At 46.0% G+C, this 14000-nt stretch overlaps 1 protein-coding gene across 1 annotated transcript; it reads right to left on the bottom strand.

Moving 5' to 3' along the window:
- Positions 1-2260: 2260 nt before the first annotated feature.
- On the bottom strand, positions 2261-13519 carry LOC112114686 (mediator of RNA polymerase II transcription subunit 20). Its single transcript, XM_024211511.2, has 4 exons — positions 13313-13519; positions 7815-7969; positions 4247-4500; positions 2261-2584 (listed from the first exon to the last, which is right to left on the bottom strand). The coding sequence occupies exons 1-4, from the start codon at positions 13324-13326 to the stop codon at positions 2369-2371; spliced, it is 639 nt and encodes a 212-aa protein (XP_024067279.1). The 5' UTR covers positions 13327-13519; the 3' UTR covers positions 2261-2368.
- Between the last annotated feature and the right edge of the window lie 481 nt (positions 13520-14000).

Genomic DNA, 14000 nt, shown 5'->3' with positions numbered 1-14000 from the left:
AGATGTGATTGAGAACAGAATTTAGCCCAAGGGGTCCAGGGCTGTGACTGCAGAACAGTAACCGGCCTTCAGAAGAGAACAAACACCAATGAGATCCAGCACACACATTATACTCTTTAAAGACATGTGACTTTGGTTACAAAAGGCATCTGAGATACCAAAACCTTTTTTGGATTAAGAGAGACATTTGCAACATTTGATGTGCCTAATCTTCCAGTCACAATTCCACAGCACTTAAAAAAAAAAAAAAAAAAAAGCAGGATGGAGAAGATGATCTGTCCAAAGAGCAGAATTTTTTGGTTAAAGATCCTAGCCACACTTAATTACACAGAGTAATAATGAGCTAAGGGCCACACTCTGAAAGCTTTACTCACAAGACTCTCCCCAGAAGTCAGTGTGAGAGTCAGGATTTAGTGAGTAACATGCCTTTGAGTTGCAAGACTGGACCCCAAACTAGTTCCGCGGGCTTCCAATATGTTCAAATTGCAAGTTTATTTAAATACTGGTTGTTGCAAATCATTTAACCAGGGCTTATGAGACCTACTGCCATGTTATTTAATGTATTCAGAGTTAAATAATAATAAAAAATGCCCATACAACAAGCTCTAGGTGCCGTAACAATTAATTACACTTACAGGCATAAATGATGGCCCCCCTTCAGCAGGAAAAAACAAACAAACAAAACCATCATATATAAATAATAAATTAATCAACTCAGTCAACCAGTAAATCAAAGCAACAAAACAGCTCGTCTCTCTCCAATCCTCCAGAAACATCTCTTCAACCTTCTTCCCCAGACCCTGTCCGATTGCAGCTTGCCTGGAAGATCAGGTTTATTTAGGTCCAAGACTTCTGTTTTGCCCAGTTTACTTTTTAGACACAGGGCTGCAGTGCAAGTTCCGTCTATGGGCTGGGGATGCAGAACATGTTTTTTAAGGAAGCCATGCACTGGTCCCTCAGGTTACTTGCTCAAACTGATGTGACATAAGGCATGAGTTAAGGACTGACAACCCTGCAAAGCCTCTGGGCATGGAACTCCCACTGACTTCAATGGGAGTTCAGCAGGAGGTGTGGCTGCAGGGCCAGGATAGTTCTGCTCATTTGAAAGATGCAGAACTCTGAAATTAAGCAGAGAAGATCCTTGCCTAGCAGCTATTTACTTGTGAAGTTCCTTGGGAAGGCGTTTCAGGGGAAGCGACACAAAGGTCTTGCAGCTGCAGAACCAAGGTAAACAGCCAGGCTGCTATCTATTTAGCAAACAACACAAAACCACAGAAAAATATAAAGAGGAGAGAGGAAATTTACATTCCCCAGCCAGGCAGCTCCTCAGTGTTTAGAGCCAAGGGCACAGATGGCTTAAAGGGAGGGAATTTCTCTAGCTTTCCATCCAGATAAGTAAATCATTGCTGTATGATATTCAAGCCCTGCAGTAAATCTACAGTCTCCCGCTTGCAAACCCTTACTCACCTTAATAGTCCCACTGAAATCAATGGGACTTCGCAGGTGAGTAGAGATTTAAAGCAAAGAGACCTCTATCAGTTTTATCAGTTCCCTTTCTAACCATGAGATAGGGTGGCAGATACTTTGTTTCAACAGATGAGAAGAATCCTTCAGGAAGACCAGACTCCATTTGTATCATTGGAGAGCCAGAAGGTTTTAACCCGCTCATCAGCTATCAAAGATGATGGCAAGTTAAGAACATAACCACAAGGGGACAGCAAAGAATTGAGAGAGAGATTTTTGGTCACAAAAGGAAATTATTTTCCATCGAGGGTGTAAAGCCCCTCAACAAAATCAAAGATAAACGTGACTAAGAAATAACTTCTGCACCAGAGAAAAATTAAAGAAATTTGTTACAAAACACACACACACACGCCCCTTGCTGGATAAAAAGACTCCACATCTTTATATGAAAATAAGCCTTTTTTTAATTATTATTAAAGTGGTACCAAAATGCTTCCATATGAATATCCCCAAAACCCACATTCACCAGCCTGCCACTAAGGAAAATGAGGGACAATAAAACCCTGCCTGTGTGCGCACACAGCTGCATTTTCTACTTTATCCTTCTGCAGAAGAACATTTATCACCAGAATCAAGCACTGATGTTGCATTGAGACACATCAGCGCCAATGGGCTAACCACTGAATAAGGGATGAAACACACACTATATTTGAGACCAAGCTTGGAGGTAGGAAAAACTGATTTTACCCCTGCTATATGGAGATGAATGATGTTTTTCTTTAGGGGGAAAGACATCTTCAGGACATTACTGAGGAAAGGGCTGGTATTCCTGATCCATGAGGACAATCAGAAAAAAGAGGATATTGTCACTTTAAAAAGAAAAAAAAGTCTCCTGGAGTCTTCTTCATCTGATCCCAGCTACAGGCACCTGCTGCTGTTTGCGGATCTTGTTGAACAGTTCCATGTACTGAGCCATTGTGTCACCTGGGCTGTAGATGTTGTCGTGCTTGTTGCCAAACACGGATGGGTTTCCAGGAGTGTGATTCCCCATGAAGCTTTGCATGAACTCCATGAGCAGGTTCCAGCAGTCGTTGGCTACCACACATGGGCAGTATTCCACCTGGCAACAGAAACAGGAGCACTGAAGCACGGAGCAGGGGACGGTAACCACACAGGAGACAATTAACTTTGAACCCTGATACAGAACACGTCAATCCTTTGGAGACAAAGGAATATACAATCCTCCTCATATATGCAAACTAAAAGGAGGTGTTTAATTTTTTTCCTCCTTCATTATTTGATAAACAATGAGCCAACAGCCTGGAAAACATTCAAGGAACTCACCTGAATTTTACTTACAAAAGCAATGGGGACCTGGGAAGTAAAAAGTTATCAGAAAACTGCAGATGCATCATTATTATTAAGTGACCTAAGTACTCCAGGGGCTAGATGGCACAGCGGAGGTTAATGCACTAGCCTTTCACCTCTGCAGACCTTGGTTCAAATACCACTTTGCCCAGGAGGGACTTGGGTCTGGAACAACTAGGATGTTGCGTGTCAGAAATGAGGTGGATTGTTAGATTGTGTGCGTGTGTAAGAAAGAATCAGACAGGTAGCTGTGGAAATGTGCTCAGAACCTGCTATCAACTTCTTCACTGTCACAGGCGTTAAATTTGCTTATTTAAGAAAAAGCAAAACCATCCCTGCAAGCTGACAAGAATGATGAACCACAAATGGGGATCTGATCATTATATCCTCTTATGCATGCTGCTGAACCTCAGGATTCACCAAACCCAGCTTGCCTTACTCGACAGGGGTGAGGGTGAGGGTGTTTATAAGCAGGATTAAGATCAGACATGTTTTTAATTAAACCAGTTTTCCAAAGTACAAGACAGGCAGCTCAAATTGGGTTCCAAACTCAAGTTTGGTATAAAACAAGCTTCTGCTAAACCCAAGATCAATAGAAATAAATAAATTAAATTTAAATAAATAAATAAATTTAATGAAGATATCCTATCTCCTAGAACTGGAAGGGACCTTGAAAGATCATTGAGTCCAGCCCCCTGCCTTCACTAGCAGGACCAAGTACTGATTTTTGCCCCAGATCCCTAAGTGGCCCCCTCAAGGATTGAACTGCTGCTATCATTATGGCAACTGTGTTTATTCTACTGAAATATAATAATGCTATTACTTGAGCTCTGGTTCTATTGACTAGGAATGTTGAAATGCACGTTTAAAGATGTCCAATGAGATGATTAATCAAATATTTGTAAAATAGGATTTAAAAAAAAGTGTTTAGAAAGAGACACAAAAATCTGGCTCCCCTTTTCCATTGCATCCAAAACAAAACTACTCATCTTCACTTTCAGAGGCACTTCCTAGCTTAGCACAGCCCCACCTATCCTCTCACACACTACTGAACCTTCAGCATATGCCTCTACTCTGCTAATGATGCCAGTTGTTGTTACCCATTAGTCTTATTTTTCCCCTCAACACCTTTGCACTTTTCCCCATGTCATCTCATACACACTGGAAGATCTCCCCTTGAAAGTCGGCAAAGCCAGGGCATCGTCCTTCAAACTCACCTCTGTCGTGATACCTACAAAGTACTTGACCATATTTTAGGCAGCTGGTGTGCTAGGACTGATGCTCATGACTCTAATCGCAATACTCTCACTGTTAGACAGGAGGAGCACAAGGTCCTTCTGATCCTACGATTCTGTGATTCTATGTTTCACTGAAGTCAATGAGACTAGCCACCTCAAGGAACAAACAGCCTTACCTCCACAGATATTCCCCGGGCACTGGGCCCCATGGTAACAGTGCCAACCTTCACCAAGAAGTCACAGTACTGGTACCGCGTACCCCGGCTCTCTATCTTGTTTGCCTTGGCGTTTTGGAAAAAGCCTTTCAGTTTCACCATCAGGACATCAAAGTTGGCATCTGCTATGAGGCAGGGGCCGTTTTCAAAGAGAGCGAAACAGCTGAGGGGATATTCAGAGTTATGCATCACGTACATCAGCTTGCCAGCCTGCCCTGGAACAAGAGCAACGGTATTTTAACTGTAGAAATTATGCTTCTTCCCTATTGCGTGCTTTCAAGAAGAAACATCTGTTAGAATCAACAAAGACAAGGACAAAAGAAACGCTATTTCAGGATTTCTGTATTCCTCATGAATGTTTAATCTGATTCTGGACACTGGGTGTTTGGGTTTGTTTTATGATCTAAAAACAAAACAAAAAAACCTCAGGCAGGTACATTAACGTTTCTGCCATTCCAGAGCACATCCTGATCTCTGTATTTCCTGTGCCCGCTGAGATGTATGAGCCCCAAACTCAAATTTCTAAACATGTTTTGCATCAATTACTCAAGAGAGCCATCTGACTGCTAACTTTACTGCTGGGTTTCCATTTACCAATTCACTCACTCATACATACATATGTCAGCTTGGGAAATGGGATATTTTACTGGGGAAGGGAGGTGGGAACTGTCTACTGAACTGAAGATACTTAATGTCTAATAAAGAGAGCACATACTGGATGCCCTCCACTCTTTGTAAAAAGAGAGCTCAACTCGAACAAATTCAATATTTGGAGCCAGGTTTCCTTTAACATTCCATATGAACGGATCCAAACACTGACCCACCACGATGAATTCTCAGCAACTTTACTCCTGAGGGGCACCGTCAACTCATGTTTGGGCCAAAATTTAAGCACTGGGGAAAAACTAAGAATCCTTCCAACACTTCTACAAAACTGAACACAAATAGGAATTTTATTTTTTTTTTAAATCCCAGTGGAAACATTTTTTAGACAAATAACCCCTGCTCCACTCCTGCAGTACACACAACTCAAAACCTGTGGCGCTGAGACAGAAACTGACTAGAGACAAAAGCGACCTTGATTTACACTGCCCAAGATGAGAGAAGGGCAAAATGTAAATAAAGAGCATGAACAGGGATGAGTACATTAGATTTCTAATATTCTTTCTGCTTTAACAATCTAAGGGCCAGACTGCGAAAGAGCAGTTATACAAACAGCCCCAATGAACTCAACGAGTAATTCCTCGTGCACAAAAGGGGGTTCCAATGGGGCTTGAAGGCATTATAAATAACACAGGGCTAGATTGTGACTTGCATTGTACATCCCTGCAAGGGATGTTAGGGGAAATAAAGAATCCCCCTTGCCCATGTAGATCCTGGGTCTGGGCACCTGCTTACTGTCCTTGTCTATCTCTGGAGCAGGCGTACAGGCGGATAGGTGGAGTCTAGTCTTAACTCTCATTCACTCACCAGTGCAGCGGAGTGGGGAGATTACGTGGTGTGGTATCATACTTTGTGCTAGCACAAGCCAGCAGCAAATCACTACCACCACCGCCCAGAGTGAGAAGGCACCACCAGAGGAACTGAGACACAGATGTGAGAGTGACTCTGTGCATGTGAATCCCTGCACCCATGCGGAGTTCACTGAAGGCCATCTGGGTGCAGGGGTATGTCCATGTGTGGCTAATTGCTGATTGGGGCCTATCATGCTTTCTGGAAAAAAAAACATCCTGAAGATTTAGGGATCCGACAAATGAGAATTTACACACACAGCTGTTGCTATTATAGAGCCATACAGTTTAAGGCTAGAAGGGACCACCAAATCATCCTGTCTGACCGCCTGTATTTCACAGGCCACCACACCACCCAGCCACCCACACACCAAGCCCAACAACCAGAATTAGACTCTTAATGAGAGCTTAACGCCAGAAATGCCATACCACATAGCCTTTACTTAAAAAAGAACTTCCTTTCACAGCTAAGTATGTTACATAGGAAAAATACCCAGAACTATATTTTTGATCACTGTTGATTCATTAGCCAATGGGGCATGCCATCAGCAGAAAGCTGTTTTGGGTATTCAAGGAAAAGTGGACGCTTTATAACTGGTTCACATGGGGCTTTAGCACCAAGAACTATGATACCGTGCAGCTGCCTATATAAAGAACTAGCCCTTTGGCAGATTTCTGCAGACAAGACTTCCCTCCGTGTAAATCACAAAAAAATCAAACTTCTGTTACATTTCTTACAGGCAAACAGCTTGGAAGTGATCAGCAAAATCCAACAGCAGCGCAAGGTTGCAAGAAATACCTTTAGCCAGAGAGCCTAGTGTTCACAGAGCACTCTGCATAGGCAACAGTGAAGCCATGCACATTCCCAGACCAGACAGAAACGCGGTGGCACAGGCTCACTGCTGACCTCTAGAGACACTTATAGTGAAGAAGTGGGGTTTTTTACCAGCGAAAGCTTATGCCCAAATAAATCAGTTAGTCTTTAAGGTGCCACCGGACTCCTTGTTGTTTTTGTAGCGAAGCTGTAACACCATGACAGTTGAAGGTGAGACTAGTTGCTTGAGTCGCTTTTTTTAAAGCACTCTGTAGTCCACATGCTCACTCAGATTGTCTTGAAAAAGTGCCGTGCATCATGAGGAACCAGGGTAGGGCTGGGGGGCTATATTTGAAGTTGTTTAAGAAAGGGTGTCCTGAGATACAGCCCCATTTAAAAAGAGAGTCATGACACCATTCTATGGTCTCCCTAGGAAAACTGTCCCCCCAGTCATGCCCCCCTCAGTACCACCACTTCCTCAAAGAACAAAGGAAATTCCCTACTTAAAATCCTTGTTAACAGTTAAGGTTGACCAGCATTTCCTTGTACCCTTGCAGAATGACAAGTGGAAGGACAGATTATTACTGTCTGTAACAGCAGGTTTGGGGCGTCACTCAAAGAGGGCAGCATGAAGGTTGCAGGACTGGCGAGTACCGTAACTCTGTACTTCCTGGTTTTCAGCAGTTTAAGTACAGATGCACTCAGAAGGTACGAGGCATCGCAGGTCAGTCTTAACTCGGTGTTAATGAAGCTTTTGCGGAGTGAATCATAATCTTTATTGATGTAACATCTTTCATCCAAAGATCACCAAGCATTTTATTATCAGCAGTCAAGCCATCCAACCCCATGTGAGGTAGGTCAGTATTGTTATGTACATTTTAAACATAGGGAGAATAGAATGCATGGATTCTGAGAACAGAATCCATGCATCTGGTCTCTATTTTACTCTTCTTCCCTACAGCTACCACCAAGTTATTGCAGTAGTGACACCCTGAATAACTGGAGAAAAGAAGGGGGGGGGGGAAAGCATTAGTGGGATTGAGACTCAACCTCAGAGCTGGCATTAGATGTCCTTGTCAGAAAATAAGAGAACAATTACTTCCCTGAACATTACTCGAATTGCGTTATACCAACCCCAGCGATCAGCCTTAATGATCGCCACAGGGCGCTTTGATCACTCCATGAAAGGAAGTGAAATGCAGACCTTGGTTGCCCATGGTGGAGGCAGCGGTGTGGTAGGTCTCACAGTCCACACAAAATGTTCCTTGTTTCTCTGCTCCCAGCAGCTCCAATTTCCTTGTTAGGATTTCAACTGTTTGCTGGACGCTCTTCCCCTCTGCCACGGGCATCTGAGACACACTGTCATAGAAGACAAGGAAGCAAAAGAAAAGATTCAGTAATCGCATACATAGAGATATGATAACCAACTCAGAATCAATTTCAGCCAGTCAATGTACTTATAAAGTCTAGAATAGAGATTAAAAGCCAACATACATGATAGTTATCTGATCTGTAGAGCACTTGCATACTTGACTCATTCACTTAAAGGCCAGAAGAGAGCATTGTGATAGTCCCGTCTGACCTCTTGACTAACACAGGGCAGGGAACCTCACCCAGTAAATTTTTCTATCAAACCCATACGCTTCTTTTTGAGCTATAGCATTTAGCTAAGACATCCAGCCATTAAAGCAGGGGTGGGCCAACTCTTTGGCCCGAGGGCCACATCTGGGAATAGAAACTGTACAGCGGGCCATGAATGCTCACAAAATGGGGGTTAGGGTATGAGAGGGGCTGAGGGCTCTGGTTGGGGGTGCAGGCTCTAGGGTGGGGCTGGGGATGAGGAGTTTGGGGTGTAGGAAGGTGCTCTGGGCTGGGATCAAGAGGTTCGGAGGGCAGAAGGGGGATCAGGGCTGGGGTAGGGGCGCAGGGGTGGCGGCTCAGGGGTGCAGGCTCCGGGCGGCGCTTACCTCAAGCAGTGGCATGTTCCTTCTCCGGCTCCTACATGGAGGCACAGCCAGGCGGCGCTGCACGTGGCCCCATAATGGCCGGGAACTGCGGCCAATGGAAGCTGCAGGGGCGGTGCCTGGGGACGGGGCAGCGTGCAGAGCTGGGCCCCCTGGCAGCTCCTACACATAGGAGCCGGAGGCAGGCCATGCTGCTGCTTCCAGGAGCTGCGTGGAGCGGCCCCATACCTTGCTGGAGCGGGGCAAGCCCCAGACCCCACTCCCCAGCGAGAGCTCAAGGGCCAGATTAAAATGGCTGGCAGGCCGGATGCAGCCCGCGGGCCGTAGTTTGCCCACCCCTGCATTGAAGAGATGGGTCAGGAGCAGGATTTGAACCCACAGCTCTACAGGGAAGCTAGAACACCAAGGAAAGGATAAGACAAAGCTTTGAATGTGGCCTGTTAGACCATTCAGCCATCCCAATCCAGCTGTGACAGGCATTTAAGAAAACCCTAAGGCAGGCAGAGCAAACATAACAGGCATTGGCACCATACTAAGTACCACTGCAATGGGTGCTGGCCAAGTGCCAGGACAGATGGGACACTGTAGAGATAAATTTTCCTCGTCACCTTATAAACATATAAAATAAGCATCATACAGAAGGTTTTACACAAGGTTTTTGCTCTGTTACACTGGTAACTCCAGATAGCCTGTGGTCAAACGTGCTCTTGATGTCCTTCGAGCTCTCCTATTTCCCTCTTGAGCAGTATAAAGCCTTGATTTCCGGTTTTTAAATACATGTCCTCCATACCCTTATTGCCCATTGCAATATTTTCCCATTATGTTATATTACCAGCTGCAATATTGACATAGCTTGTTGAAGCCTAACGAAGAGAGGGAAGAGTATCTTCGCAGGCAGGCTTGCTCACCTAGTGAGGAGGGCTTTAAACTAGGTTTGCCGGGGGACGGTGACCTAAGCCCTGAGGTAAGTGGGATACCGGGAGGAAACACAAGGAGGAGGGTGCAACGGGGGGGCCTCCTGATTCATACTGAGAAAGCAGGGCAATCGGCTAGTTATCTTAGGTGCCCGTACACGAACGCAAGAAGCCTGGGAAACAAGCAGGAAGAATTGGAAGTCCTGGCACAATCAAGGAACTACGATGTGATTGGAATAACAGAGACTTGGTGGGGTAGCTTACATGACTGGAGCACTGTCATGGATGGGTATAAACTGTTCAGGAAGGACAGGCAGGGGGGAAAGGTGGAGGAGTTGCACTGTATGATTGCTCAGAGCTCCAGTATGAAACTGGAGAAAAGTCTGTGGAGAGATTTTGGGTTAAGTTTAGAAGCGAGAGCAAAAAGGGTGATTTTGTGGTGGGCGTGTGTTATAGACCACCGGACCAGGAGGATGAGGTAGACAAGGCTTTCTTTGAACAGTTAACTGAAGTTTCCAGAACACAGGCCCTGGTTCTAATGGGGGGACTGCAATCACCCTGACATCTGCTGGGGGAGCAATACAGCAGTACACAGACAATCCAGGAAGTTTTTGGAGAGTGTTGGGGACAACTTCTTGGTGCAACTAATGGAGGACCCAACCAGGGGCCTCTCTCCTCTTGACCTGCTGCTTACAAACAGGGAAGAATTGGTAGAGGAAGTAGAAGTGGGTGGCAACCTGGGCAGAAGTGACCATGGGATGGTTGAGTTCACGAGCCTCACAAAAGGAAGAAAGGAAAGTAGCAAAATACGGACCCTGGACTTCAGAAAAGCAGACTTTGACTGCCTTAGGGAACTGATGGGCAGGATCCCCTGGAAGGCTAATATGAGAGGGAAAGGAGTCCAGTAAAGCTGGCTGTATTTTAAAGAAGCCTTACTGAGAGCGCAGGAACAAACCACCCCGATGTGCAGAAGGAATAGCAAATATGGCAGGCAACCAGCTTGGCTGAAGAGTGAAATCTTTAGTGAGCTTAAACACAAAAAGGAAGCTTACAAGAAGTGGAAACTTGGACAGATGACTAGGAAGGAGTATAAAAATATTGCTCGAGCATGCAGGGGTGTAATCAGGAAGGCCAAGGCACAACTGGAGTTGCAGCTAGCAAGGGATGTGAAGGGTAACAGAAGGGTTTCTACAGGTATGTTAGCAACAAGAAAAAGGTCAGGGAAGGTGTGGGACTTTAATGAATGGGGGAGGCAACCTAGTGACAGATGATGTGGAAAAAGCTGATGTACTCAATGCTTTTTTTGCCTCAGTCTTCACAAACAAGGTCACCTCCCAGACTGCTGTCCTGGGCAATACAGTATGGGGAGGAGGTGAGCAGCCCTCTGTGGTGAAAGAACAGGTTAAGGACTATTTAGAAAAGCTGGACATGCACAAGTCCATGGGTCCAGATCTAATGCATCCGAGGGTGCTGAGGGAGTTGGCTGATGTGACTGCAGAGCCATTGGCCATGATCTTTGAAAACTCGTAGTGATCAGGGGAGGTCCCGGACAATTGGAAAAAGGCAAATATAGTGCCCATCTTTAAAAAAGGGAAGAAGGAGAACCCGGGGAACTACAGACCGGTCAGCCTCACCTCAGTCCCTGGAAAAATCATGGAGCAGGTCCTCAAGGAATCCATTTTGAAGCATTTGGAGGAGAGGAAGGTGATCAGGAACAGTCAACATAGATTCACAAAGGGCAAGTCATGTCTGACCAACATGATTGCCTTCTATGATGAGATAACTGGCTCTGTGGATACGGGGAAAGCAGTGGACGTGATATATCTTGACTTTAGCAAAGCTTCTGATACAGTCTCCCACAGTATTCTTGCCAGCAAGTTAAAAAAGTATGGATTGCATGAATGGACTATAAGGTGGATAGAAAGCTGGCTAGATTGTCAGGCTCAACGGGTAGTGATCAACGGCTCAATGTCTAGTTGGCAGCCGCTATCAAGCGGAGTGCCCCAGGGGTCAGTCCTGGGGCTGGTTTTGTTCAACATCTTTATTAATGATCTGGATGATGGGATGGATTGTACCCTCAGCAAGTTCACAGATGACACTAAGATGCAGGGAGAGGTAGATATGCTGGAGTGTGGGGATAGGGTCCAGAGTGACCTAGACAAATTGGAAGATTGGACCAAAAGAAATCTGATGAGGTTCAACAACGACAAGTGCAGAGTCTTGCACTTAGGACGGAAGAATCCCATGCACTGCTACAGGCTGGGGACTGACTGGCTAAGCGGCAGTTCTGCAGAAAAGGACCTGGGGGATTACAGTGGATGAGAAGCTGGATATGAGTCAGCAGTGTGCCCTTATTGCCAAGAAGGCTAATGGCATATTGGGCTGCATTAGTAGGAGCATTGCCAGCAGATCGAGGGAAGTTATTATTCCCCTCTATTCGGCATTGGCGAGGCCACATCCGGAGTATTGCATCCAGTTTTGGGCCCCCCACTACAGAAAGGTGTGGACAAATTGGAGAGAGTCTGGCGGAGGGCAACGAAAATGATCAGGGGGCTGGGGCACATGACTTACGGGGAGAGGCTCAGGGAACTGGGCTTGTTTAGTCTGCAGAAGAGTGAGGGGAGATCTGATAGCAGCCTTCAACTACCTGAAGGGGGGTTCCAAAGAGGATGGAGCTCGGCTGTTCTCAGTGGTGGCAGATGACAGAACAAGGAGCAATGATCTCAAGTTGCAGTGGGGGAGGTCTAGGTTGGATATTAGGAAACACTATTTCACTAGGAGGGTGGTGAAGCACTGGAATGGGTTACCTAGGGAGATGGTGGAATCTCCATCCTTAGAGGTTTTTAAGGCCTGGCTTGACAAAGCCCTGGCTGGGATGATTTAGTTGGTGTTGGTCCTGCTTTGAGCAGGGGGTTGGACTAGATGACCTCCTGAGGTCTCTTCCAACCCTAATCTTCTATGATTCTACGATTACAAGCCCAACTAGATCCCTGACCGAACATAACCCAGCTCCCTCTTTGCAGTCCCTGAGCAGCAGCATCTCTTCACACAACGCACAGTCAACCTGTGGAACTCTTTGCCTGAGGATGTTGTGAAGACCAAGACTATAACAGGTTCAAAAAAGAACTAGATAAGTTGATACAAAATAAGTCCATCAATGGCTATTAGCCAGGATGGGCAGGGATGCAAAACCATGCTCTGAAGTGTTCCTAGCCTCTGCTTGCCAGAAGCTGAGAATGGGCGACAGGGGATGGATCACTTGATGATTCCCTGTTCTGTTCATTCCCTCTGGGGCACCTGGCACTGGCCACTGTTGGAAGACAGGATACTGAGCTGGATGGACTATTGGTTTGATCCAGTATGGCTGCTCTTATGCTCCACACCCTCCTGAACAAGGATCCTGCCTCACCCGTGTTCCTCTCTGCTGGGTGCCTTCTCCCATTATCCCCACCGGGCCTCATGTGACGATGACCAAGCGGGTGCAACATGGTGACGCTAGCTCGAACAGTCAGGCAGCCCCAACAGCTCGAACAGCAACGAGGAACACAGGCTGAAGAAGCTGCCACAGTACACTCCCAGCAAGAATCAATGCAGTCTGAATAGGCACCCGTGAGCTCATCCTGCAACAGAGCACCTCCTAAGGAACTAACCTTTCAGGGCTCGGTGCAAGGAGCCCCCCCCGCAATGATGGAACCTAACCTGCTGTAGCAGAGCTGCTCCTGGCAGGCACCAGTCTACAACCATCATGCAGTCACATTCATTGCAAGTAAATAAAGACCCAACCACTGGCATGCTTTTTAACCACGCAACATAGAAAGTCCTACCAGGTGACTCCCATGCTTCTTGAAGTCTTCACGTAGGGCTGCACTGGTCCCTATGGAGGAGAAGGAGGCTCAGCTGATACTATGCAGTCTTTCAAATATAGTTGCAGCAGAGACTTATATATAGATGTGTGTGTGTGTCTGTCTGTCTCTCTCTCCTGGGCAGGAAGCACATTTGCTAGCCCAGCAGCCCCTCCCTGTCCTCTACTATCCCAGTGAAACGCAACAAACAGGAAATGATGTCATCAAGAGGGGAGGATACGAGTCTCAGGCCAGGCCCCCTGCCTCTCTGTAGGTCACGGTGCTACTTACCGCCTCCTGGACGCAGATCAGTTACCAAAGATTGTGTCAGGTTTCAGAGTGGGAGTAGAGACTGCTTGGCACGGGACTGCAGAACCAGGGGACACAGAAGAACAGGAGGAAAGAATTCTTGTGTCAGTGCTCCCCAGTGTCTCAGGAGGAAATTGACAAAGGCCTGAGGGAAACACATTGCAAACTCCCAAATACATCTGTTAGTCTTTAAGGTGCCACCAGACTCCTTGTTGTTTTTGTAGATACAGACTAACACGGCTACCCCCTGATACTTGACACATTGCAAACTCCTTCATCATAAAGAAGGCAACATTTAGGAGGGGCAGCGCTTTAAAAGAGTTATTGAGCCCCTTCGTTTTCAGTTTAAACCGTTTATTTA

This window comes from Terrapene carolina, unplaced genomic scaffold, assembly GCF_002925995.2.
Source record: "Terrapene carolina triunguis isolate 2854851 unplaced genomic scaffold, T_m_triunguis-2.0 Scaffold199, whole genome shotgun sequence".
Lineage (NCBI taxonomy): Eukaryota > Metazoa > Chordata > Testudines > Emydidae > Terrapene > Terrapene triunguis.
The sequence above is the reverse complement of the archived record's forward strand: the minus strand, read 5'-3'. Positions and strand labels throughout refer to the sequence as shown.